This window comes from Ceratotherium simum, chromosome 17, assembly GCF_057802395.1.
Source record: "Ceratotherium simum simum isolate JZ-2026a chromosome 17, ASM5780239v1, whole genome shotgun sequence".
Taxonomy (NCBI): Eukaryota; Metazoa; Chordata; class Mammalia; order Perissodactyla; family Rhinocerotidae; genus Ceratotherium; species Ceratotherium simum.
Window position 1 is genome coordinate 60,921,826 of NC_141916.1, and position 27,551 is coordinate 60,949,376.

At 41.1% G+C, this 27,551-nt stretch overlaps 1 protein-coding gene across 2 annotated transcripts; it reads right to left on the bottom strand.

Annotated features, from left to right (window-relative positions):
• Nucleotides 1–1,385: 1,385 nt before the first annotated feature.
• Nucleotides 1,386–27,127, bottom strand: ATP6V1E1 (ATPase H+ transporting V1 subunit E1). 2 transcript variants are annotated; one of them, XM_087442993.1, is made up of 9 exons: nucleotides 26,998–27,127; nucleotides 17,226–17,291; nucleotides 15,253–15,362; nucleotides 14,772–14,838; nucleotides 9,217–9,306; nucleotides 8,494–8,562; nucleotides 6,346–6,440; nucleotides 3,331–3,418; nucleotides 1,386–1,971 (listed from the first exon to the last, which is right to left on the bottom strand). In XM_087442993.1, the coding sequence occupies exons 1-9, from the start codon at nucleotides 27,124–27,126 to the stop codon at nucleotides 1,909–1,911; spliced, it is 777 nt and encodes a 258-aa protein (XP_087299119.1). In that variant the 5' UTR covers nucleotide 27,127; the 3' UTR covers nucleotides 1,386–1,908. The 2 variants fall into 2 exon arrangements, with proteins under 2 accessions (XP_087299119.1, XP_004438861.1); XM_004438804.2 differs by lacking the exon at nucleotides 26,998–27,127 and adding an exon at nucleotides 21,497–21,659.
• Between the last annotated feature and the right edge of the window lie 424 nt (nucleotides 27,128–27,551).

Genomic DNA, 27,551 nt, shown 5'->3' on the forward strand with positions numbered 1-27,551 from the left:
CAGAAGAAACAATCTTATTCTAGTAAGCAAGCTAGGTAGAACCCTACTCTCCTTTCATGATACCTGCATGTGTTTTCTTTGGGGCTACAGCTTCCAGGGAGCTTCAGAAGCTCCTAACCACCTACTTTTCAACAACTGAATACCCTGGGCAAAGTAAAGGCAGCCATCCTGCCCCAAATCCTCTTTCTGGAGCACAGGCTCTTGCAGACCAATGTACCTGGACCACTGTTTGAAATAAAGTCAACTAGTTAAAATCTCGTCTTGTAATTAGTGGGAGAAGCAGACAGGCTGCAATGAATAGTGTCTGTCATCTACCTTTCTGTGTCCATTTCAGAACCAAACTATAGTCGTGCGCCACATAATGACGTTTCGGTCAATGACAGTGGTCCCATAAAATGAGTAGCATATAGCGTAGGTATGTAGTAGGCCATACCATCTAGGTTTGTGTAAGTTCACTCTGTGACCTTTGCACAATGAAATCGCCTAACGATGCATTTCTCGGAACGTGTCCCTGTGATTGTCATTAAAGTGAGCACTGAAGCAGGTCTCTATCACTTACTCTTCAAATTGCTACTTATAAGGATGGGGAATAGCCATAGGAATACTTGATTTTTATGTTACATTTGGTTTTAGGTCTTGGTCCTATCACTTCCTAATTGCATCATCTTGAGGAACTGAGTGTGCTGTGACAGAGTTCTCATGCGCCTCCATTCCTTCCTCATGGGCTGAGTAGAGAAATGACATTACATGAGTGGAGTCGAATCCTAAGAAAAATATGTGTTCCAGGAGCTGGTATTTACATTAGTCCTCACCTGATCTAAAACTTATGTTAGTGAAAAAATGGTCAGCCTTACTGGCTTCATTCTCTACCAGGAGGGCGGCATTGAGTGTGGGCTCTAGAGACAGACCCGAGTTCAAATTCCAGCTCTGGCACTTACTAGCTGTCAGACCTTGGGCAGCTCTCAGTGTCATCTGAGGAGAAAAGAATGAGGACTGGGAAGAAGGGATCTTTGTGAGAGGGCTCAGGCCCTAACCCTCTCCCCCAAAAACCCTTAGTTTCTTAGTGTGTGACTCTGCCAAAGCTAATAAAAGTACCTCCTCACTAAAGCTGTCAAACCCTCTAGAGGACAGGTAATACTGAACACCTGTGTGTGTGGACAATCGTAAGGGGCTGGAAGGAACACTTCTTCTGGGTGAGGGTCTGGTAAAAATGAGCAGGAAGCGCAGAGAACACCGAGAGGGTTAATGGCTTCAAGTACTGACAGCTGTCAACCGGCAAATGCTACAGGGATTTGGGAAATGCTTCTTTTCTAGATACCTCAGTAAGAGCTTTACCCTCTCAAACCACAAACTTGTAGTGCCTTGCATAATAAATTACAATGAAATCCACATAAACCTTTTGTTTTAATAAATAAAGCATATTCGTCACTTAGATTTTAAATCACATTTACAGATGAGGAACACTTCTAGGCCCAAACAGTGAAGCTATTACTGCTAGAAGGAATGCACGCCCCATGTGCATTTTAAGCCTAAAGAGCAGAGACCTAACACCACAGGAAACACCACACATATCACCCTCTAGACTAGATAACTGGAACCAGAAAAGAGCAGAAGACTCCATGACGTTCATGCAACCACCATCTGATCCCCTCACCTTCATGCTGCAGAACCAACCAGGTTGTGTTACTCTTAGATAAGCTAGAGGTAGGTTTCCTGATGATACAAATGCAACTTTCTCCCACTGTTAATGATGAGGCCAAGGGCATTAGCTACAGAAGGGTACTCACTGATAAATACAGTATATTAGAACAGCAAAGAGGAAGCTACAGAGATAATCTTGTTTCTTCAAACATCAGAAATTGCGCATCACAGCAGTGGCGCAGTGGACGAATGCCACCTCCCAAAGGCTTAGTCCAAAAACTTCCTGTTGGCATTTGCACCAAACAAGGCTCCCCGTACTTCTGGCATCATCTGTGAAGAAATAAGTTCTTAAATAAATAAGCATTGTCAGTTGGAGAACTTGGAAAGAACTGTACATCTTAACCACAGGTGGCAAGTCATTAACCCCTACGAGGCTGGGAAGGAAATCACAAAGCTAAGGGCGTCAATCTGTCCTCACTTATCCAAAGCACCGCAACAGAATCCTTGGTGAGAAACTTACCCACTCACATATTTGAGGTGAAGACTGACTGCTTAAAGGGGACACAGAAAAAAAACTAAGTCATCACATCACTGTTTATGGCTTCTGTTATACCGTGACGTAGGGAGAAGAGTCCACTAAGGTCATTACCTCACAACATTCTGGATCATCCGCGTTTTCTCTCAACAAGTATCTCGAGTGCCTACTCTGTGCCAAGCAGAAAACTTAGCATGCAAGTTTGTGCTGAGGCACTCATTAAAGCAACTGAAAGATTCTTAGGCTTTAACGCCAATCTTCTAAGGCTGTGCTGCCCAACAGAGTAGCCATTAGCCATATGCGGTTACTGTGCATTTGAAAGTGGCTAGTGCAATTGAGAAGCTGCATTTCTAATTTTACTTTTTTTTTTAAATTTTATTTATTTATTTTTTCCCCCCAAAGCCCCAATAGATAGTTGTATGTCATAGCTGCACATCCGTCTAGTTGCTGTATGTGGGACGCGGCCTCAGCATGGCCGGAGAAGCGGTGCATCGGTGCGCGCCTGGGATCCGAACCCGGGCCACCAGCAGCGGAAATCGTGCACTCAACCACTAAGCCACGGGGCCGGCCCGAATTTTACTTATTTTTAATTAATTTGAATATCCACATGTGGCTAGTGGCTACTCCACTGGGCAACCTAGCTCTAAGGTTTAAGTTACCAGATGATACTCAAGGTCCAAATGCTTTCACTATAAGACAAGTAGGCAGCCACAGCAACAGACCACCACCACTGGAAGATGCCCAGCGTTTTGGAAAAAGTAAATTTTCCTGCCTTGTTTCCTAGCGTTTATTTGTGTAAACCTGGAAACATCTGAAGAGCCAGATGGTGATTCCCTTAAACAAGTATTTACGTTAGTTCCCATCACTATTGCTGGAGAAAGAACTTTGGTCAGCATCTCCACATGTAGTAAAATATTTACAATAGAATCCTAGATAAACAAAACCCTTCCCTTGTTCTGACCCCAAATCCTCCTTCATGTAAATGGTTATCACCTCAGTAAATGCAGCTAAATGCCTAATCCTCATTCCTTTTAAGAACTGTCAAAAAAATGTGGACAGAGAGTGACAAATCCCAAATACCAGTGAATGAACATGTGTTCTCCGTACCACCTCAAAGTGACAGACCAACTCCTGAGGAGTATTCCGACACTCACCTGCTGGGCTATGAGATCCAGCCGGCTTTCCAGGGTATTGGAGACCTTTATCTTACGATCCCCATTATAGATCTCAACTCCACCAGCTCTACAAAGAACACAGGAAATAACAACTTTTATAGATTTGAGGAAGACAGACACACATGGTACATTTACTTTATTCCCTTGAAGGAAAGCCGTTTTGGTGTGTGGAGTGTCTAAGGGGCCAATAAACATAAGCGGTTACATTGAAATTAATTCAGAAAAGCTTCTGAGGATTTAAGGTATGCATGTTGATGATAACTGTCATTTACCCAGTGACTGCTATGTGCCAATTTGATTTTATATTATTGCACCTAATTTAATTCTACAACCAGCCCTCCCCAACCAAATGAAAAGGGGGAGGATTTAGTCCTAGTTTGCAAATCAACAGATAGATAGAGTCCTCATCTGAATGTTTCTTAAAGGCAGGATCCTGCTAATTACCAGGGGGTACTGATAAGGCAATGCTGTCTATCAGATAAAAGGTACCATTGCAAACTTCTGCTAAACTCGCCCTCAGAAAGTCCTGCCTCTGGCCATAACTCTCGGCCACAATCCTTTCCTTAAAGTTTCTCAGCACTTAGAGGCATAAGATAAACAAGTGGAATTCTATTACGAGGAGCCTCAGGGAATGAAATTCTTTTGCTACATTAGAATTTTATCAAACATTTCTTGGGGCAAACAGGCTATGAGAGAAAGGCTGGGTGAGGTTTTACAAATTTTCTTTGGGGAACTGTAATGGACTCTGACCTCAATTATTTTCTTACCCATCCTGCCTCCCCCTCATTTCTTTTTTTTTGTGAGGAAGATCAGCCTTGAGCTAACATCCATGCTAATCCTCTTTTTGCTGAGGAGGAGCGGCTCTGAGCTAACATCTATTGCCAGTCCTCCTCCTTTTTTTTTTTCTCCCCAAAGCCCCAGTAGATAGTTGTATGCCATTGTTGCACATCCTTCTAGTTGCTGTATGTGGGACGTGGCCTCAGCATGGCTGGACAGGCGGTGCGCCGGTGCACGCCCGGGATCCAAACCCAGGCCGCCAGCAGTGGAGCGCGCGCACTTAACTGCTAAGCCACCGGGCCAGCCCCCCTTCATTTCTTTGTTTCATCTATCTTTAATTTCTCTAAACAGACTATATCCTTCAGTAGGGCGTGGGTGGTTCTTTCCTGAAATCCTGATCCCACTGTCTGTGATATAATTCTTTGTCTCTGTGGGGGGAGTAAGGGAAGGAAGACCCCCACTAAGTGAGAATGTCTCCTGTGTGCCAAGCACTCAACGGATGTAAAGCCAAGGGCTTCCCAGGACTTCTATCTGCCCCACAGCCCTACAAGAGTCTTGGTAGCCTCACCATTTTACAAACAAGGGAACAGGCTTCACCAGGTTAAATATAATGACAATAATTAAGCTTCCAAGAATTCTGTGAGGTAGGTATTATTGGCCCAATAGGAGACGAGGAAATCAAGGCTCAGTGAGATTAAACAACTAGTCCAAGACTACCTAGTTAGTAAGTGGCAGAATGGAGAATCAAACCTAAACCTGACAAGAATGCTCAAGCTTTTTTCACTAGCTTATGGACCTTCTCCATTTATAAAGCATTTTCACATATAGTAGTCCCCCCTTATCCACAGTTTCAGTTACCTGCAGTCAACCATGGTCTGAAAATATTACATGGAAAATTCGAGAAATAAACAATTCATAAGTTTTGAATTGCATGCCGTTCTGAACAACATGATAAGATCTCGCACTGTCCAGCTCCGTCCCTCCTGGGACGTGAATCATCCCTTTGTCCAGCGGATCCACACTACAGAAGCTACTGGCCCACTAGTCACTCAGTAGCCACCCGGGTTATTACATCGACTGGGGCAGTATTATGGTGTTTGTGTTCAAGTAACATTTATTTTACTTGATAATGGCCCCAAAGCACAAGAGTAGTGATGCACACAATTCAGCTCTGCCAAAGGGAAGCTGTACAGTGCTTCCTTTAAGTGAAAAGGTGCAAGTTCTTGACTTAATAAGGAAAGAAAAAAAAATCATATGCTGAGGTTGCTAAGATCTATGGTAACTTTTATTACAGTATATTGTTATAATTGTTCTATTTTATTAATAGTTATTGTTGTTAATCTCTTATTGTGACTAATTTATAAATTAAACTTTATCACAGGTATGTATCTATAGGAAAAAACATAGTACATGTAGGGTCTGGTTCCATCCGAGGTTTCAGGCACCACTAGAAGTCTTGGAATGTATCCCCCGAGGATAAGGGAGGACTACTATATACTAGCTCACCTTTTTCCTCACTTTATGAAACAAAAAAGCAAAAAGCATTGATTTTACAGATGACAGACTTTAGCCCCCAGGTCCCACAGCTAGCAAAAGGCCAAGTCAGGACTTAAACCTAGGTCTTACAGTCCTGAATCCTGCGCTCCTTCAGCCCAGTTCATGTGTCCCAAGGACTCTCTGCAGCGTTAGCCAGTGGTGTGCCTAGGCAGTATGAGACAGACAGGTGCAATGGAGAAAGCGACCCTGGCTCTTACGCTTGTGAGGACTTCCTATAGCCTATCCTAACTGTACCAAGTTTATTAGGGATGCTGAAGAAACGTTCTCTCATTTCCTCACAGTCAGCAGATGTACCATTGGTATTTGCAATTCTACTTTTTTTTGTTTTTGATAACTTCTTAGAGGCAGTGATTATCTTCCTCAGCATCTAAAACAGAGATGTGGACCCAGCTTTGAGTTCTGGGTGCAGGCTTAGTGCTGCCTCTCTGCAGGATGAACTGAGCGACCCTAGGAAGGCAAACTGTTAGCAGATGTCTATTGGCTAATGAGGGAGAACAACAACAGAACGCGGACAGAAGCACAGCAGTGGTCCAAGTGGAGCACAGCCACACCTCTATCCTCGTGGTGAAGAGTGCCTGGGAGAACACTTTAAAAGCCCAGTATAAAGGCCACGCTCGCAGTGAGATAAGCTTAGATGTCAAAAGCAGGAATACTCCTTACATTTCCTCAGGCAGGTAGGCCTCCTGATCAATTTGGACATCAACATCTCTTTTGGTGGCGATTTTGTACATAGGGATTGCTTTTTGCACTGCAACCTGGAAAAACAGAAAACATAAGAGGTTTTAGCATAAACTATGGAACAGGTATCCAAAAAAAAAAATCAACAAACTATATAAGCAAGAATATTCCTATTCATTTTTCAAGTAAAAGAACAGACGCATTGCTGGTGGGAACGTAAAATGGTGTAGCTGTGGTGGAAAATGGTATGATAGTTCCTCAAAAAATTAAGCATAGAGTTACCATATGATCCAGCAATCCTACCTCTGGGTATACATCCAAAAGAAATGAAAGCAGAGACTCGAACAGATATGTGTACATCCATAGTCACAGCAGTATTCTTCATAATAGCCAAAAGGCAGAAACCACCCAAGTGTCTATTAACAGATGAGTAGATGAACAAAATGTAGGATATACATACGATTCAGCCTTAAAAAGAAAGGATATTTTGACACATACTACAACATGAATGAACCTTGAAGACATTATGCCAAGTGAAATAAGCCAGTCACAAAAGGACAAACACTGTATGATTCTACTAACATGAGGTACCTAGAGGAGTTAAATTCAGAGAGATAGAAAATAGAATGGTGGTTTCCAGGGGCTACGGATGGGGGGAATGGGGAGCTAGTGTTTAATGGGTCCAGAATTTTAACTTGGGAAGATGAAAATGTTCTGGAGATGGATGGTGGTGATGGTTGCACAACAATGTGAATGAGCTTAATGCAACTGTACACTTAAAAAGGTAAATTTTATGTTATATACATTTTACCATAATTTAAAAAAGAAATGAGCTCACTGGGGAAAAAAAGAATAGATGGAAGTGGGTTTTTAATGCTTTACTGCAATTAGCATGGCAAAACATAATTAGTGGAAAGTCCAATCTTTGAACAATATTGTGCACTCTAGTAAACATGTCAATAACACTTTCTTGAAGGAACTTTAATCTTTTTCTCTGACAACAGTGCTAGTTGAACAGATCTATGCAGAGATTCAACTCTCCCTGCTCCTCACGTCTAATACAGCACCACCCTGGGGAGCCCCTCACTCACACTAGATGCTGACACTGTAGTAGTGTCAAGAAAAAACTTGGCTGGCACCTAGCGATATCATGGTGTCATCTAGAAAAGGCTGCTTGGCCACTCAGACTTGCCACCATAGAATGACTATCACCTTGATGAACTCTCCATTATGTCTAGCTCTGTTTCACAGGTTCATAAATGAGGCTGTCAGCACAAACATGGATCCAGGTTACTGGCATGGCTTATAACCCAGAATCACAATTTATTAATTTATAGTGGACAGCGAGGGGAATGGACACTTGTTTTCTTTCCTAGGAGACAAATTACTTCGGGGGACAAATTATAATAAGAGTACAAATATATTATGTGTTGTAAATGTACTAATTTATAATAAGAAACATAACAGCTAAGAGACCAACTACTCACATCCTTGTCTGAAAGCAAGCTACATGGAAGAATGTGAATCTGCAGAGCAAATCGATGACACAGTCAGAGCCAGGGCAGTTCATTCTAGGATGTGAGGCTCCTTCAGTCCAGAGCACCACCTACTGCTACAGCTGTATGTACCTGCCATGAGGCCAGCGGGCGCCCCCTAGACCAAGGCTCCTTCTCCTGTAGACAGGACATGGAGGAGGACCTCAATATTTGTCTCTGGGGCTGCAGCTGTGTTTTCACTGCTGATCAATCTTTTTTCTGTACCCACATTCTTTCTCCAGGTATAGGAATATATGAGGTTAGAGCCAAGCCTTGCTACTCTGGGAACAGTTTGCCCCTTTAAGATGGTATTACCTTTCTTTGCTCCAATCCAATAGGTCCTGCTTTTACTGCTGAATTTTCAGAAGATTATGGTATTACAAAGGCTCCAGAAAGGGAGGAGGGCAGTAGGTCAGAGGGCAAAACTTGACCTCTTTAAGAGAAGAAATTAGAGGCTTACGTACACTTAAGTTAATATCTACAACGTGTTAAGACTCCTCTAATTCCTGTGGTTGAGCCATCATGCATTAGAGCATGCATTCCATCCCTAACATTTTAATCTTAAAAAAAAAGATTTCTTCTTTAAGCTCTTTACCTTTACCAGAGGGAAATCCTGTTTCCTGCAACGAACAATCATTCGGGGCTCCAACAACTGGTACAAACCCTGTAAGATACAATCAGATGCTATTAGTAGGAAATGCAAACTATAAAAGAAAGCAACAGTGCAAAATAAAATGTTTTTATAATTCTTTCACCTAGGTTGGAAAAAAATGTCCTCTTGTAAGTTCCCCAAAAGACAATGGTATGAGAACACAGAAAGAAGATCTTGAAGTCACAGACCAGATAAATATACCCAATGCTCTGGCGGCAGAAACAAAATTCACATGGGAGTCTTAGCATACCTCAACTAGGTTGAGGACAAATATGACTGTAATTAACATAAGTAAAATAAGGATTCAAAGCCGAGCAGCAAATAATTAAAATGTATACAGCCTTTAGTCTGAACCCCAATATCTGAAGCAAGTGTTTTAGTGTTGAAAGCCTATTAGGGAAGTTTAAAGCTGAAGTTGCAAGCAGACCTAACCGTCGAGTTATAAAGGACTAACAAGACTATACAGAAGAGGGGGAAGCCTGGAAGTCTTATTCACCCAGACAGACATTACTATCCTACCATGCATTTCTCCATTAGACAAGGAAAAGAGCCAAAGAAAAAAAAGCTAAGAGGAGAAGACAAGAAAAACAGAGCTGGTCACTAATATATCTTGTTAATTCTGTAAGAACTGTGGCTGTCACTGGTAGGTCTGGCCCATAAAATTACCTGGAGGACCAGCCCATCCAACAGCACTTGGTACCTGGCTGCATCTTTTACCACTTTGCTGAGTCTCTGTTTTGCTTCATTTAGTAGGTCCTACAAGGAGTGGAAAAGACAAAAGTTATCTACACATCTGGCAGTCAGCTCAGAACCCTCTGCGAGGCTGGTCCTGGCTCAAGCCCCATTGCTTCACATTTTACTGTTGTGTTTTCACACATTTCTCACATTCTCTGAGATACATGACAAACCAGACGCTGGGCTAATAAGTACATCGATACAAGGAAGCACGGAGCACCATCATGGCTCCCAGGAGTTCACATGCAACAAAATAGCCCAGGTTATCAATCAGTTCAGAAACCTACATATTTGACTAAGATGGAAAGATCTACATGATGCAGATTTGCAAAGCAAGCTGTGGAGGCAGAATTACAGGGCCAAGTAAAAAAACTGAGAAACATCAAATTTAATAGGCAGGAAAATAAGAGACTCCTAGGAAACATGGGGAAAAAGCCATCATGTTGGAGAACAATAAGGAGAAGCCAAGGGAGCAGACAACGTAAAGAAGAAAATGGTGACCCAACACAGTGTCTAATGCCTCAAAGAAGCGCAGGAAGAAGAGCAGAGCAGTATATAGCTTGAGTTTTTATGTTTCTTTCTTTCTTTTTTTTCTTTCTTTTTTTTTTTTGTTGAAAGATTTTATTTATTTATATTTTTCCCCCCAAAGCCCCAGTAGATTGTTGTACGTCATAGTTGCACATCCTTCTAGTTGCTGTATGTGGGACGCGGCCTCAGCATGGCCAGAGAAGCAGTGCGTCGGTGCGCACCCGGGATCCGAACCCAGGCCGCCAGCAGCGGAGCATGAGCACTTAACTGCTAAGCCACGGGGCCAGCCCAAGTTTTTATGTTTCTAATTTATAATGAGAATTTTGTGAAAATAAACATTTATAATTTCAGTTGTTCTAAACACATTTGTTTCCTTAGCGCTTTGCAGCCTAACTTCTTGCCATCAAGTAATTCAGTTTAGCAAACCACAATAAATTAGAGGCAGGAGGGGGTGAGGAACAGACCGTGAAATGACACAGCAAACAGGATCACACATACATAAAAGCACACACACACGCTTTAAATGGATTTTATATTTTTAAATATCTTATTTCAAATATAAAATGAAATGAAAATGGAAGAGTGGGGGTCCAGCCCAGTGGAGTAGTGATCAAGTTTGGCACACTCCGCTTCAGTGGCCCGGGGTTCGCAGGCTCGGGTCCTGGGTGCAGACCTACGCACTGCTCATCAAGCCATGCTGTGGCGGCGTCCCACACACAAAATAGAGGAAGACGGGCACAGATGTTAGCTCAGGGCCAATCTCCCCCACAAAAAAAAAAAAAAAAACAAGAGGGACACTCTCTGTGGACACAGACACACAGGGAGAGGCCACATGATGAGGGAGGCAGAGACTGGAGGGACGGGCCACAAGCCTGGGATGCCCAGAGCCCCCAGAAGCTGGATGAGGCAGTAAGGACCCTCCCCTGGAGCCTTGGGAGGAAGCGCAGCCTTGCTAGACCTTGGTCTTGGACTTCTGGCTCCAGGACTGTGAGTGAATAAACTTCTGATATTTTAAGCCAAAAAAGAAAATAGAAGAGTGAAAATAAGAGATCAAGTCAGTATGGAAAACAGAAAATTCTGTTAGTGACAATTTTAGAGGTAAGCAGACAAACTCTCTGGCTACTCTGGGGTCTACTAAATTTGGGGAAGATATGTGGTATGACCTGGAACTGCTGCTTTGTGTGTCAAATATATGAAATGCAATCCTTTTCCTCTAGCCCATCTCTTGAAGAAAATGATGGATAACTGCATTTTAAAAAATTATCTGAAGTTGAATCTTTCCCAATTTTACAAGTAAAACATATTATTCTATACTACTCTCTATATCCTCCCCCTCAAAATTTCAAAATCACTGTGTATGATGAGAAATGTTGCTAACATGTAAAATAACTGTATGAATATTCTAGATAGAGGGAAAAAAGGTGAGAAGCACTGGTACTGAAAAAGAGGAAAATATAGAAAAGTTGAAAAAAGAAAAAAACACACCCAGATTTTTGTTATATTTTTTCAAAACACAACTCATACTCAACCTACTAGGATGTTAAGTTCCACAAGGGCAAAGATATGATTTTATTACATCCCTAGTACTTAGAATCGTGTGTGCCACTTAGTAAACATTCAAATATTCGATAAATAAACTACTGATCTGTACTTTAGGTATCAAGTTTTCTTATCCATGACACCAAAAGTTCCTTCTAAGAGCCAAACTAGTAATTCTTTATATACTTAAAAAGATTTAAAGCAGCTTACAAGAATAGATTCCAAAAAAAAATTTAAACTAAATTTTTAGAGGCTGGCTCCGCGGCTTAGCGGTTAAGAGCACGCGCTCCGCTGCTGGCGGCCCAGGTTCGGATCCCGGGCACGCACCAATGCACCACTTGTCTGGCCATGCTGAGGCGGCGTCCCACATACAGCAACTAGAAGGATGTGCAACTATGACATACAACTATCTACTGGGGCTTGGGGGAAAAAAAAGGAGGAGGATTGGCAATAGATGTTAGCTCAGAGCCGGTCTTCCTCAGCAAAAAGGAGAGGATTGGCATGAATGTTAGCTCAGGGCTGATCTTCCTCACAAAAAAAAATTTTTAAAAAACTAAATTTTTAAAAAGTTAGAAAAAATAACTAATAAAATATAAATAAGTAAATGAAAAAAGCAGGTCAATGGAAAAACAAGGACAAGAAAAAATAATAATTTCAATTGGAAGTGAAGTCAAATCTACTAAACCACTGGGTTGTTTACATAACCTAAGTGTGCCATCTAAGACAAGTGCAACCTCCGAGAATGTACTATCACAAGTATTTCTACAATATCTTAGATGATCTTTCTCAGGATTCTTTCCACTTTTAATATCATTAATCCTCAAAAAGGCAGCATAAAAAGATAAACCATATAGAAACTCTAATAACAAACTTATAACCGGTCAAGATTGTAATATTTAACAATATGTGTTATAACCCCTGGTACTCATATTTAGGAGTGCTAGAGACATTTAAGTTATATGCCCCCAACTACTGAATTGTATAGATAATACCATCTACACTGTAGCTGTCACAGTTGTCATTTTTCACTCCAGGCATAAATATCAAAGCAGCAACTTATGGTCAAGGGGCTTTCCGAGCATTGGCACCAAAGAGCTGGGAGAACATTTTAACCACCCAGGCCTATTATGAGAAGGAAGGGCTACCACTGGAGGAGATGGAGGTGGAGAGAGGGAACTAACATTTCTTAAATAAATACCATATGCCAAGTGTTAATAAGGATTTAAATGTGTTCTCTCATTCAATCCTCATAAGAACCCTCTGAACCAAGTATCATAATTAATATACCAAAGAGGAAACTGAGGGTTAGAAATAATAATTTATTCAAACTAATATGGCAGAGTTGAAATTTAAATTCAAAGTTGACTGACTCTTAAGCCCAAGTTCTTCCACAACAAACTACCTTCTCTAAGCACATACTATTATTCTAAGAGCAGCTTATAAATTAGGTCCATCAATTCAGGTTGCTAAAGGAACTTCAGCCCCCTGGAAGGAAATCAACTACCGATCACCGAAAGTCAGCATTTTAGTGAAGATACTCGCTAACAGTTGTCCTGCGCTATTAACATTTTGCAGTCAACATTTCCACAAAAAGCTCTCTAGTCTTTCTTTTGTGTTTCATAGAGGACGAATTACTACCATGTGGCAAGGTAAATTAGCAACAGATTTTCTGTTTTCCGACATTCCTAGAATTTAAAAGCACTCAAATTTGAAGTATTATGGGAATTATGCTAATAGGTCATCTCTATGTGTCCTGAATATCAGTCCCTCACACTTAACATCCTGACAGACATTTCCATCAGGAGGTTTCTTGGCCCCACAAAGTATGTCCAAAAGTGAGCAGGTTATTTTTCTTAGAAGAGCTTGTCCTCATGACTTCCCAATTTTGTTAATGGAACCACCACTCTCCCAGTTAGCCAGGCCTGAAATTCAGTATTTAGTATTGGACTTGGAAGAGAAGGAGGAGTCAACGTCTGCAACATCTTCCTGTAAAATGTGTCAACACTGAGACACCTATTCAGTTCTCACTGCCACCACCCCAGACTCATTAGAACTGGCATCTTAGAATATTAGTTTGTGTTTCTTTAACCATCTGAGAAAATGGTATGTCTTTCATTTATTCAAGTTTTATATTTTTAGGTTTTTTTTTTTTAATTCTTTATTTTTTTTTTTAATTTTTTTTGTGTGTGTGTGTGTGTGTGAGGAAGATCAGCCCTGAGCTAACATCCATGCTAATCCTCCTGTTTTTTTTGCTGAGGAAGACCGGCTCTGAGCTAACATCTATTGCCAATCCTCCTTTTTTTCCCCCCAAAGCCCCAGTAGATAGTTGTGTGTCATAGTTGCACATCCTTCTAGTTGCTGTATGTGGGACGCGGCCTCAGCATGGCCGGAGAAGCGGTGTGTTGGTGCGCGCCTGGGATCCGAACCCGGGCTGCCAGTAGCGGAGCGCGCGCACTTAACTGCTAAGCCACAGGGCCAGCCTTATATTTTTAGTTTTATAGCTATTTCATATAGGTCTTATTCACTAACAGTCCCAATAATTTAATAATTTTGGAAGCTATTATAAAGGGATCTATTTCTAATTTTACTTGCTAATTGTTTATTGTTGGCATACAGAAAAATGATTCATTTCTGTATATTCTCTTGGTAGCCAGTCACCTTTCTCTCTCTAGTCACCAGTCACCTAATCACTAGCTCTTATAGTTTTTCATATGTTGTATTTTCTGTGTAGATAATCATATCTGCAAAAAATGATCACTGTTTCTTATTTCTCCATTTTATAAGGAATCTAGGGCCTCTGCAATAACAATGAGTAACAGTGGAAACAGCACGCATCCTTGTTTAGTTCCTGAATATAAGTCAAATACCTCTAGGCTTTCTCAACCAAGTGGTACGTTTCTGTAGGTTTCTGCCCTCTTCCTTGGATGACAATACTTCCCAAATGGTTTTCTTGCATCAAACTTCTTCCTTGTTAAATTTAGCCTACACACTCACACCATGAACCCTATTTATGATATTCTCCATAAAATAAAAACTTCAATGGCTTTCTATTGAAAAGAGATGAAGCTTTTTCGCCTTGCCCTCAGGGCCCCCACATATACACATGTAACCCCATCCCACCGCTCCAGTCTTCTTAGTCCCTATCACCCTGAGACCGTACAGTCCACCCACCACGTGCTGTACAATCTGGGCGTCTATGTGCTCTGTTAGAGAAGAAGATCCTTGAAGACAGGACACGTTTCTTATTCAGTGTTGTATTTATTATAAAACCTAGTATAATGATTTACTGACCAAATGTTTTCTTTCCAAAAATCATTCATCAACTCCTTAATTAGCTAATGTTAACTACTGCATTCTCTATCATAGGCAAATTAATAAACATTTTGTAATTTTATAACTAATAGGGGTTAATTACTCACTGTAATAAGGTCATCTCTCGCTCTGAGGACTTTCAGCCTTGCTTGATTCATCAAATTGGACATCTGACTGCAGAAGGTATGGGAAAATAGTATCAGTGTCGCATAAAAACAAAACTGCAGAGAAGGAGATATATAGCTTCCTATGTATGTACATACCCCAAAGAGAACCCCACTGAAATATATTTAGTGGTTTCTACCAACTTATTTTCAAAGATAAGGAAATATTTATTGAGTGCTTACCAAGTGGTGAGCACTTTCATATCATTTATTCCAATTTAATCTTTCAATAATCCTGTGAGGCTTCCATTTTCACAAACGAGGAGAGAGAGGTTAAGCGACTGGCCCACAGTCAGATAAGCAATAAGCTGCCCTGTGAAGACTGACCCCTCTCTGCCTGATTCCAAAGCGGCTGCTCTGTCCTCTTGTCCCATCAACGTTTTAAAGCTTCCTTAGCTTAATACTGTGACCAGGATCTACTTACATTTTCTTCTGCTGCTCAATCTGCTTTTCTTTCTTTTCATAGTATTCCATAATCTTCAGTCTTTGGGTTTGCACAAGACGACCTTTCTCAATGTTGAACTCTTCTTCTGCCTACCAAGGAACTTATTATCATTAACTCATTATACCAGATTCTGACCAACAGTTAAGCAGCTGGTGATCAGAAGTACTTGCTTATAATCACCTTATTTCACATCTAAAACAGGAAATTTATTAGGACTCATCTTCAAAGATTACTTCTAATTTATTCAAAAGGAAAGTCTGGTGACTTTCATCATAAACGATGAACCAGAAGACTAAAAATTTGATCAAGGGAAACAGTACGCAGCAACAAAGTTACAAAGGATATAATCAGATAGAAAATTCTGTATAAGAAAAGAAATTATTATGTATTCTAAATTTAATCCATTTGCTAACTAGAAGGCTAACGAAAAGAACACAGAATTTGGAGTTTAGAAGATCTGAGTTACTGCCTAAAAAATTTAGTCAAGTAATCTCAGTCTTAGTGTCCTCCCTTATAAAATAAAAGAAATAAAAACAGTATTCTTTCTACATAGGTCAAATAGGTAAGATAAATCTAACAGTCTTTTTAAAATTATAAATTATATAAATCTAAGTTATTACTTTTATTAGTGCAAATTATCAAGTGTCACTTTTTAAAAAGATTATCTTAGTAGTATATCAGATGTCTATGATTTTCAAGTGTAATTCAAGAAATTATGATTTTGGAAAAGTTAGCTAAAGCTGTTGATTCAGATGTTTAATGCTTGGCACCAGTACTTGGGCTTTCATATTCTAAAATAAATGCCTAACAGCTTCTTTCTATACCTATCATGGGAAATAAGTACAGATGATGGTGTTATAAGAGATAAGACTACCTTAAATAGAAATGCATTTATGCTGAAATAGAATTTCTATATTTGTCCCGAAAGAAACAAGGGAACTAGTCACATAAAACTGCAGTGCTCCTATGACCATCAAAACAATAGTAAACCATCCCCTAGCGACTGTTATATATCAGTGTAGGCAAAAGTCTTCTTCCTTAAATGATAAATTAGTCATACAGTTTAAAGTTTCAGAGAGTATTAGTCCTAGAATACCAGGCACACACAATTTCAAGGCTGTATGATACGTAACTACAGTAGACTAAATTAAAAGGACAATGAAAATAAAATATTAGACAATATATTCTGGTTATAGTTTAAAAGCAAGCTTTTTTTTTAAGATTTTATTTATTTATTTTTTCCCCCCAAAGCCCCAGTAGATAGCTGTGTGTCATAGCTGCACATCCTTCTAGTTGCTGTATGTGGGACGCAGCCCCAGCATGGCCAGAGAAGCAGCGCGTTGGTGCGAGCCCGGGATCCGAACCCGGGTCGCCAGCGGTGGAGCGCGCGCACTTAACCACCAAGCCACGGGGCCGGCCCAAAAGCAAGCTTTTAAAATGCGTTATTATGATTATACCTAGGGAAAAGAACAATTTGATATATTTGTGTATAAACAATGTACAACTGGAAATATCTATAAAATTTGTAAATGCTGACCAAGTGTCAGCTTTGTGATGGACAGGGGCTTTCATTTCCTACCTTACATATTTCCAAACTATTTATTTTTTTGCAACAAGCACAAAGTAATAAAAAAGCAAAATAACAACAATAACACTACACCCTCCCCTAACCAACTATTGTAATTAAATGCAGATGCTAAATGTTTGAATTTTGGATTCCATGAAAAAATTAATTCATCCATTACTTTTCTACTCCCTACCATAAAATTTTAGGATACTTACTGGCAATCAGAATGTTTAAAAAGGAAAATTTACTTTTAATCTTAAAGATAAGAGATATTCTTATTAGTCCTATGCAATGTGTTGTTAAACAATTTTACTAATTACCGTTTAGCAAAGCAAAATAATATGAAACTTCGACAACTTCTTAAACTTAGAAAATGGAATCTCACCTTGGCATCTATTTCTTCTGCTTTCTCATTGGCTTCTTGTTCAATAAAAGCCATCATATGCTTAATCTATAAGGAAAAAGAAAAGATTATTTTATTTTTGAATATAACAAGAGAAGAAAATACATCTATCTTTTCTGATTCATTCAATAATCAATCGTTTACTGAATGTGTATTATGCGCCAGGCACTGTGTACAAGGATAAATGGGAGAGTTTCCGTCCTCAGATAACTTACAATCTGGAATTTGCTCTAGCAAATGGACCAGATGCAATATTCAATACCACAGGTAAACAGGACAGCATCCCACTCTCAAGGAACTTGGAGTCCTTGGGGGAGGGAGGACAAATATATACTCTCCTCTACTTCATACCCCCACAGTTCTTTAATTTGACCACATCTCCCAACTTCACAACTACCCTAGCCCTTGCTATCACCATCTCTCAGTGGAATTACTGCAACAGCTTCCAAATTTGCCTCCCTGCCCTCAGACTTGTTCTCTCTCTAATTAACTCTACATTGCAACCAGAAAGATCCTTTAAAAATGCCTATCTCGTCATGTATCCCATTCCCGCCTCTTATGATAAAGCGCCAAGATTTCAGAAGGTACATGATCTGGTCACTGCTTATCTTTCCAGCGTCACATGAAACATAACCTTCACCACTCACCACTCTTCAGAGCTTCATTCCTCTTATGCTAAATTTATTTCAGTGTTTCAGTCCTTCAGTTCGCCATTCTCTTTTTCACTTCCAAGATCTCAAAAATGCTGTTCCTTCCACTTGGAACACTCTTCCTCTCCTTCTCCAGCTAGCTTACTTTTTGGGCCTCAGCTTGCTTCACTGTTGCCTCCTTTGAAAAATCTGTCCTGAACCTCTCACCTATATGCACCGAGGGCACTGTGTACTTCCTCTACCTAAACACACATTCATAATTGCTTGCTTACTTGTCCCTGTCCTCAACTAAACTATAAGGTTAGGAACTTGTTAAAGGGTTTTAGATCTCTGGCTATAGTAGGAGAATCAAGTCCAAAAAGTTCTTCTGAATAGGGCTTGGGGTAACTGATCCAACATAAATGAGTCTCTAGGGGCAGATGTAAAATACACCCAAGTGAATACACAAGCCACACAGCTAATCAAACTCACTGGGCACTTCATTTCATAGGGGCTCTCTCTGACAGGGAAGATGAAGTTAAAAAAAACAGCTGATTAAAAGAATTTTATGTAGGACCCCTAGGTTACTAATTCATTTTGTTTATTCATTCTCCCACTTAAAGGTAAGCTCCATGAATACTGGGATCTTGTCTGTCTTTTATACCACTGTAACCCCAGAACATGGAACAACTGCCACCATATTAGGTGCTCAATAAGTATTTCTGAATAAATGAGACTCTGTGGGGAGTTTCAAGCCTTCTGAGGTATCCCAAGTACTTTTTAGAGTTTAACAATCTGGAAACAATTCCCAGCTTCTGCATCTAACACAAAGATACAATAAATCTAAGACACACACAGGTGTACAAACAGTGAGTTAATATTTGTTTCACAAGAATGTGAATATACTTAACACTACTGAACTGTACACTTAAAAATGGTTAAGATGGTAAATTTTATGTTACGTGTTTTATACAATTAAAAGAAAAGTGAGTTAAGAATATAATCTCGTGGCATCAAAGTGTTAAAGAAAACATATAGGATGGTTTTACAAGGGAAGATTTATTTTTTACCAAAATTCTTAGGAGCCAAAGTAATTCTGATAACCAGAGCCTATTTTATAAGTAATACAATACTTATAAAATCTCAAGCCTTGAAGTTTTTGGGGTACCTAATCCAGAGCTACATGTACAGAAAAATCACTGTGACCTTACTAAAAAGATGGGCCCCCAACAGACAGTGTGCGTGTTGTGGAGAGGAATGGTATCTCCACAAGTTCAGTTTGAAGCCTCACTGAACTCAGTCTGGAATTTTACAAGTAGCTTAACTAAATACAGTAATCAAAACAGCTGTTTATAAATGCTACAAGGCACATTTGGCCTCTATAGGTGAACTCAGATTCAAACCTGCATTATCTGCCTCTATCACTCATGCTGGACCCACTGCTACCAGATTTGACTAGATCAGCACAGCCTAGAGCAAAACCACTAATTTTAACCCAGGTCAGAGATGCCTGTTTACAGTCAACATGATCATATCCTGCCTTTAAGAGTTCCAACAAGAGAAACAGTCAACCCCATAAGGACATTTAACTCCACCCCTAAGACAGAAAAATCTGCCCTTTAAAAAGTACCTTTCTGTTTCCTGCTAACCTAGTAATTAAGTTTTTTGGAGTCAGAATCTTTGGAAAATTTGATGAAATAAATGACCATACTCCCAAGACAATAAAGCAAATATATACAAATATTTTAATACAATGGGAAAGAAGTCAGGGAATCCAGGATTTATTAAGCACCTACTAAGTGCTTGGTGCTTGGCCTATTCACTGCTAAGGCTACAGGGAAGGAACGCACTGCTCTCACGCAGCTTACATGCAGTGTGGAGGGTACAGGCAAGAGATAAGATTTCTTCGTTCTGCCAGTTTTACAGAGAGAAAAAATGGTTTTTGGTCTAGATTCCAAGGAAATAGACTGCTTTACCTTTTTTTTTTTTGTGAGGAAGATCAGCCCTGAGCTAACATCCACCAATCCTCCTCTTTTTGCTGAGGAAGATGGCCATGGGCTAACATCCATGCCCATCTTCCTCTACTTTACATGGGACGCCACCACAGCATGGCTCGACAGGCCGTGTGTCGGTATGCGCCCGGGATACAAACCTGCGAACCCCGGCCCGCCGCAGCGGGGCACACACACTTAACCGCTTGTGCCACAGGGCCGGCCCCCAGACTGCTTTACCTTTATATTTTTCCTCTACTATAACAAGGGGAGAAGATGAAGGATGAAGAGGAAGAAGACAATCAGTACTATAATTGTGCCTATGAGTGCGTGGAGGGCATTGTACTCTTCCACTGCATCACGCTTTTCTTATAGTAAAAATCAGAAGCAGCACAGATAAATGTTCAAAAAACCCCACTGTTCTGTAAGAATATGGTAAGATTTCTCAAACTTCTCCATAGATGCACTTTTTGTTACCCTATTCTCCCTTTGTGATTCGCACAAGCACCACTGAAATGAAGAAGAAACTCCACTCTTCTTAGTGCATATTAGGTTAAGAATAAAATGCAGACATTTTCAAGGCAATGGAAATAGCCAAGGAAAAAACATCTTACTGCTCATCTAAGAAGATTCATAAGCCAGTGAGTAAGCGTTAGTCAGAGAATTTTCCTAGTACCTTAAAAAGAAGTAGACTGAGTTCTCTAAACTATGCGGAGATTAAATTGCAGCCATAAATTTCCTTCTCTGAAAAACCTACTGGCAATCTGACTACTAAATGCAATGACTCTGGTTTCGGAATATCTACCGGCAGGACAAATTGAAACCACTTTTTCTCATGTTAGTTACAGACCGATCGACGCCACTATATTCTCCCCAGAGATTTTTGCATTGTGACATTCCCAATGCCTACAAACTCGAAGGTATGACACATTTTAAAAACCAAAGTTTCCCAGGACTGACTATACACTTGCAAAACTGATTTAGGTTCACGACTTGCATAATTTTTCCCATAAGCCTTGACTCCTCTACTTTGTGCCAAGCACTGTTAGGCGCTGGGGCTCATAAATCTAAGAAATAGAAGAGCTCTGCGTTTGACACACATCAACGTACAGACTACTGGGAGACCAACCATTACAATTCACTATGATAGAGGAGGCTTCTCCAAGACGCAGATTAACAGTTCATAAAAGTGAGTGATCTCAGAACACCAGAAGCATCTCTCTCCCCTCAGCACTCTTTCCTTTCTTGCGAACCCTTCCCTCAGGGTTAACAACTAAGTCAAGAGGATGTTTCCAATCCCCGCATCCAACGTGCATTCCGATCCTTGTTTCCAGCGCTCCGATCTAGCAAGCACAGCGTGGATCCTGGGAAAACAGGCACCGCCGCGGTGGGAGCCAGGGAGCCAGCGCATTCAAGGCGGCGGCGCGCCAGCCCCGAGCACAGGTCACATGAGCTGCGGGCAAGTCCCCCGTCGGCAAATCCCCCTCCCGCAGACGGACCACTCGGAGGCGGAGATCTGGGGCTAGGAACACCGCCGTCTCCCGGCACTGGGCTGCCCAATGCCCGCGCCCTCCCTGAGCCATCACCCTGAAGCGGCGCCGCGGCTCCGCCAGCCCCAGCCCCGGCCCGTCACCTGCTTCTGCACGTCAGCATCGCTGAGGGCCATGGCGAAAGCGATGCTAGGCCGGCGGGCAGCTGGCTCAAGCTTAGGGTTGAAGGAGGCGGGGGAGAGCAGCAGCCAGCGGACGAACCGCAAAAGGAAGAACGGGCGCAGCTTTCGGCTTCCTTTGCTTTATAACCCCGGCTTCCGGTTCCTTCCAGGTGACCGCGCAGTGCGACCCCGTGAGCCTTCTCAGCCAGTGGGAAGAGAGCGGCCGCGGGAAGTCCCGGCCCCGCCTCCTCCCCGCCTGTGCGCGTGCGCGTGCGGCCCCGCCAAGCCTTTACATTGCTGACTCGTGACTTCAACAGCCACCCCTACGGGGCAAGGGAGAAAATGAGGACTCCTGGTGTCTGAATTAGTGGAGCTGAGTGGATTTCTCCAGCCTTACAGCTGTTGCTTTTTTTAAAAAAAGTTCAAGTATTTTATTTATACCAAAACCAGAATTTATTATTTTACTTTCCTGGCTTTTTTACTTTCCTGGCCTTAATGGGAGCAAATTCAGTAATATTTTATTTATTAATAGATTTTAGTTTTAGAACAGTTCTAGATTTACGGAAAAATTAAGCAGTTTCCCCTATTATTAATATCTTACATTTGTATGGTACCTTTGTTACAATTAATTAACCAATATTGATGTATTAACTAAACTCCATAATTTATTCAGATTTCCTTAGTTTTAACCTACTGTCTTCTGTTCTGGGATCCCATCCAGCATACTACATTTCTTTTAGTTACCTCTCTTAAGTTTCCTCTAGGCTGTGACCGTTTCTCAGCCTTTCCTTGTTTTGGATGACCATGACAGTTTCGAGCAGTAATGGTCAGGTATATTGCAGGCTGCACCTCTGTTGGAACTTTTCTCATGATTGGTTGGTCATAATGCGTTTTTGGTAGGAAGATCACAGAGGTGAAGGACCATTTTTCTCACATCATATGCTGTCAACCTGATTTTTGATTATTGATGTTCACCTTGACCCCCTGGCTGACACAGTGTTTGTCAGGTTTCTCCACTGTAAAGCTACTTTCCCCCTTTACATACTGTAGAAGTATACTGTGCAGCCCACACTTAAGGAGTAAGGAGTTTGCTCCACCTCCTGTAGGGTGGAGTACCTACAAAACCGCCTGGTGGCATAGTGGTTAAGTTCACGTGCTCCTCTTGGGAAGAGTTTGCAGGTTCAGATCCCGGGTGTGGACCTACACACCACTCATCAAGCCATGCTGTGGTGGCGTTCCATATATAAGACAGAGGAAGATTGGCAACAGATGTTAGCTCAGGGCCAATCTTCCTCACCAAAAAAAAAAAAAAAAAAGAATTCTTCTGAATGAGCTTTTCCATTTTTCAACATCATTCCCAGGACCCACTTAGAGGGAATTCTTTGGAAAATTAGGGCAGAAATTCCCCCAGACTTGTTTGCTTCAAGCCCCAATTTCTTTCTCCAACTATAAAGGCAAAAACTTTTGAAAACTTCTTTATGTTTAGGATAGACTCCTAGTAGAAGTATGGGTCAAAGGGTACACACATTTTTACTATTAGCTTTTTATTTTGAAGAAATTTCAACTATAATAAATTGTAAGAATAGTACAATGAACTCCCTTCACAATTGTTAACATTTAGCTATATTTGCTATATCTTTCCATATATATATTATTAATGACTATAAATAGTTCAGCATGTTTCATAAGAACAAGAGTGTAGATGGATCAAATTCAGGAAATCTAACAAGTCCGTATTCAAATTTTGCCATATGTCCCACTATCCCTTGTAGCAATTTTTTTTTCTCATCTAGGATCCAGTCCAAGATCCTGTTGTATTATCATGTCTTTTTTAGTCTCCTTTAATATGGAACGGTTCCTGAGACTTCGTCTTTCCTGATAGTTATGTTTTTGAAGAGTACCAGACATTTGAAGAGGCCAGTTGTAGAAAGTCTCTCCATTTGGTTTTGTTTGATAGTTTCCTCATAGTTAGACTCCGGTTATGCGTTATGGGAGGAGTGCTACATGAGTGACACTGTGTCCTCAGTGCCTCACATCAGAAAGCACATGTCACTTTGTTCTTTTCATGGGAATGGTGCCACATTTTTAGGGCTGCCAAATTGTTTTCCAGCTGTACTAGTGTATAATACTCTTTGTAGTGTACGACAGATTGGTACACATATTTGAGAAAACTGGTAACGTTGGATAAGGGAAGGATTCAGCCACAAGACAATAAAACTAATAGGACAAAGGACAACGAGGTTGACTTGAACTTGATCAGTATTCTAATCAACTGGGCTAAACCAGATGATAGGCTTGTTTCTCTCTTGTTAGTTTTTGCATTAGTAACTTCATTCTTCACCATCCCAGAAGACAGATTTCCAGGATTACGCCACCCTCTAGCATCCCTAGGTTAGGATACGGTGGTATTCACTTCTCTGGATTACAATGCCTCCTCCCATTTATTTTTACAATGTTCTGCAAATAACAGGGGTTGGGGAGTGGGACTGGCAATCCAATGCCCCATGTCCAATAGTTTATGAATTAATGTTTGGAATAGATGTAGTCCTGTCCAGATCAACGTGCTTTTGTTTTTTGGAAAGCAGTGTGCTGATCTTTATGATTTATTTATTATTATTTTGAGACATTAAAAAATTTAAAAAAGTACAAAGAATAATTCAAACATTCATGCACCATGTACCACTACCCAGAAATGACAATTAATATTTGTCACATTTGCCTTAAGACTTCATTTTTAAAATAAAAGAAATAGTGTTACAGATATAGTTCACATCCCCTTTTGTGCAGCTCTCTCCTCCCCAGTGTTCATGCTCTTTACAACTAGTTTCTGCAGTATTTTGTTGATTCATCAGGGAACAGGCCAGGTCCTGTCTGATAGGAATGTGGTAAGCTTCACAGAGACAGTCTCTGGAGTGAAAAAGTTATTATAAGTACACGCAAACATTAACTAGTTGGTAGTTTTCCAAATCCAATTTCCTCCTATACTAGCTAGGTCTTGTGAAGAAGCTTTATTAAAACAGCTTTTCAGGGCCGGCCCCATGGCTTAGCGGTTAAGTGCGCACACTCCGCTAATGGCGGCCCAGGGTTCGGATCCCGGGTGCGCACCAACGCACCGCTTCTCCAGCCATGCTGAGGCCACGTCCCACATACAGCAACTAGAAGGATGTGCAACTATGACATACAACTATCTAGTGCGGCTTTGGGGAAAAAAAAGGAGGAGGATTGGCAATAGATGTTAGCTCAGAGCCAGTCTTCCTCAGCAAAAAGAGGAGAATTAGCACGGATGTTAGCTCAGGGCTGATCTTCCTCACAAAAAAAAAGAAAAAAAAAAACAGCTTTTCAGGTAAACTCCAAAAATCCCACGCCTAGATAAGCCTATTTACTTATGGCTTCACCAAAATCACTGACCTAGATTCCTGCCAGGTTAGTCACAAAGAGACGGTCTGTATGCTCACTGTCTCACCTGCTCCAAAGCTGAGGCTTCAGTCTGCAGTTTAATTAGCCATTGAGTCAGCAGAATAGATAATCTAACTCTTGAGTTTTTTGCTGGGGGGTACACAAAAAGAGAGACTGGAGGTAAGTGTAAATAATCTGTCTTTGAATGTTGAGAATTTAATTTTAAAAAGAAAAAACAAATGGTAACAGAGAGTAGTGAAACTCTAGTGCCTGCACTTTTTGCCCCTTTCCAACCCATCTTCCACACAGCAGCAAGAGTGATTTAAAGCCTTGATGGCATCTAGTCACTTCCCAATTTATAATCCTCTCATGGCTTCTATCCCCTTCTGAACACCTTCCACCGGGTCTGAGCGCTGCTGGACCTGGCCCCTGCTTGTCTGACCCCATCACTCCTCTTCCCTTGGCTCCCCACCTCAAAGCTTTACTGGTATCTTTTCAGTTCCTGGAGAACACCAAGTTTTTTTGCCTCAGAAGTTCTTTTCCTCCACCTACCCTTTAGCTTGTTCTTCATTCTTTAGGTCTCAAGTTAAAATATCTCCTCCAAGAGAGCTCTTCATGAACACCCTTTTACCTTATTTTCTATTCCAGCCCCTGGTTTGTTTACTTCAGGACATACCACAATTTTAAATTTTTTTCTCTTTTCGTTTCTAGGCTTTTGTCTGGCTTTCCAATGAAAATGTCAGCTTCACAACAGGGACGATGTCTGACCTACTCACCATTGTTTTTGCCAGCACCCAGCACACTGCATGGTACATAGTAGGTGTTCAACAAATAATTGATAAATGAGAATGAATGAGTACAGTCTAGAGTTTAGATTTTATAACCACATCAAGCTGCAAGCTAAAACTCTGCATCACTCATAAGATCGGTCAAAAAAACCAAAAAACGCACAAACTACTGTGATTAAAGTCAAGTAATTTCTGTAACAAGACTATAGTATTTTACACCACTTGACTATCCCTTTCCCCATTGAATAGCCTTGACACCTCTGTCGAAAATCAATTGACCATTCTGGACTTTCTGTTCTGTTCCATTGACCTATATGCTATCCTTATGGCATACATTTGAAAAATAAAATAAAAAAGGGAAAAAAAGCAAACATTTATCAATGGTTCATTTTTGTCTTATTACTGAGTAATTTCCATTGTATGAATATACTTCAAAAAGTCAAGATTATTTTTATTTTTTTATTTTTCCCCCAAAGCTCCAGTAGATAGTTGTATGTCATAGCTGCACATCCTTCTAGTTGCTGTATGTGGGACGCAGCCTCAGCATGGCTAGAGAAGCAGTGCGTTGGTGTGCGCGCCGGGATCCAAATCCCGGCCGCCAGTAGCGGAGCGCACACACTTAACCGCTAAGCCACGGGCCGGCCCAAAGGTTATTAAAAATAAGAGTAGGAGACTAATAAAAGAGGTAGCAACCGAATGTATTGCATGATCCTGATTTTTTAAAAAAACTATAAAAGCCATTACTTGGACAATTGGGGAAATTTAATTATGGACTGGTTATTAGGTACTATTAGGGAGTTTGTTAGCTCACTAAGCCTTTTCTTGGCAAATCTTGGTCCAATTTCTCTAATAATGGCAAGACCGTTTTCTCAGTCACTTAAGCTTAAAGCCTCTTATGACACCAGCTCCAATCTTCTTTTCCATTCCACCACCCAACCTTATATCAGGTTCATGTTTTTATCACTTCTTTTTTCAGTTTCATTGAGATATAACTTACATACCACACCATTCAACTATTTAAAGTGTACAATTAAATGGTTTCAAGTATATTAATAGAGTTGTGCTAACCGTCACCACAATCCATTTGAGAACGTTTTCATCACCCCCAAAAGAAACCCTGTACCCACCAGCAGTCACTCCTCATCAGAAGTGATAAATCACTTCTGACCTGGCTCCTTAACAACAGCCTTCTAACTCCTCATCTTCAACGCTCTCCTTCTTCCAATTTATCTCATGTTGGAAAGGGAATTTGATCCTCCTAAAGCATGGTTTAGATACTGTACCCTCTGGACTAGGTACCTTCAGTGACTCCCCCGAAGAACGCTTGGGTTCACGTGAACAAACATCCACGGACACACGTTCTCGTCCAGGCACTGTGCTAAGTGCTGTGAACAAAACGCTATGACTGAAGAGCCCCTTTACCGCCATAGCGCAGGGCCCTCCACCAGGAAGAACCTCTCTAACCCCACCCCGCCCCCACCCCCCGGAAATCCTTCCCAATTTCCAAGGACCATCTTCCCCACAAGTGGCTGCGAACTCGGCAGCTCTCGGGACTCCTGACACTTATCTAACCGCTTGCTTGCGCACACTTAAGCTCAATACTGGTCTGCTCAATACAGCCACAGAACGTGTTCTGTGGATGCAACAGCGCTCCTTCCCGCGGGAACGGCCAGCCTCTCTCCCCGCACAACGACTCACAGGTCACCATCCCACCTCCCTTTCTCCAACCGCCAAAGGCCTCCGCCACCGCAGGCACCACAGACTTGAGCGACTCCTGGGAAGAGCGGGCTAGGACAGGTCCGCTCTTCCGGGTCACGTCTGCGCGAAGAGCCCTCCAGGCCTCTATGGCTCAT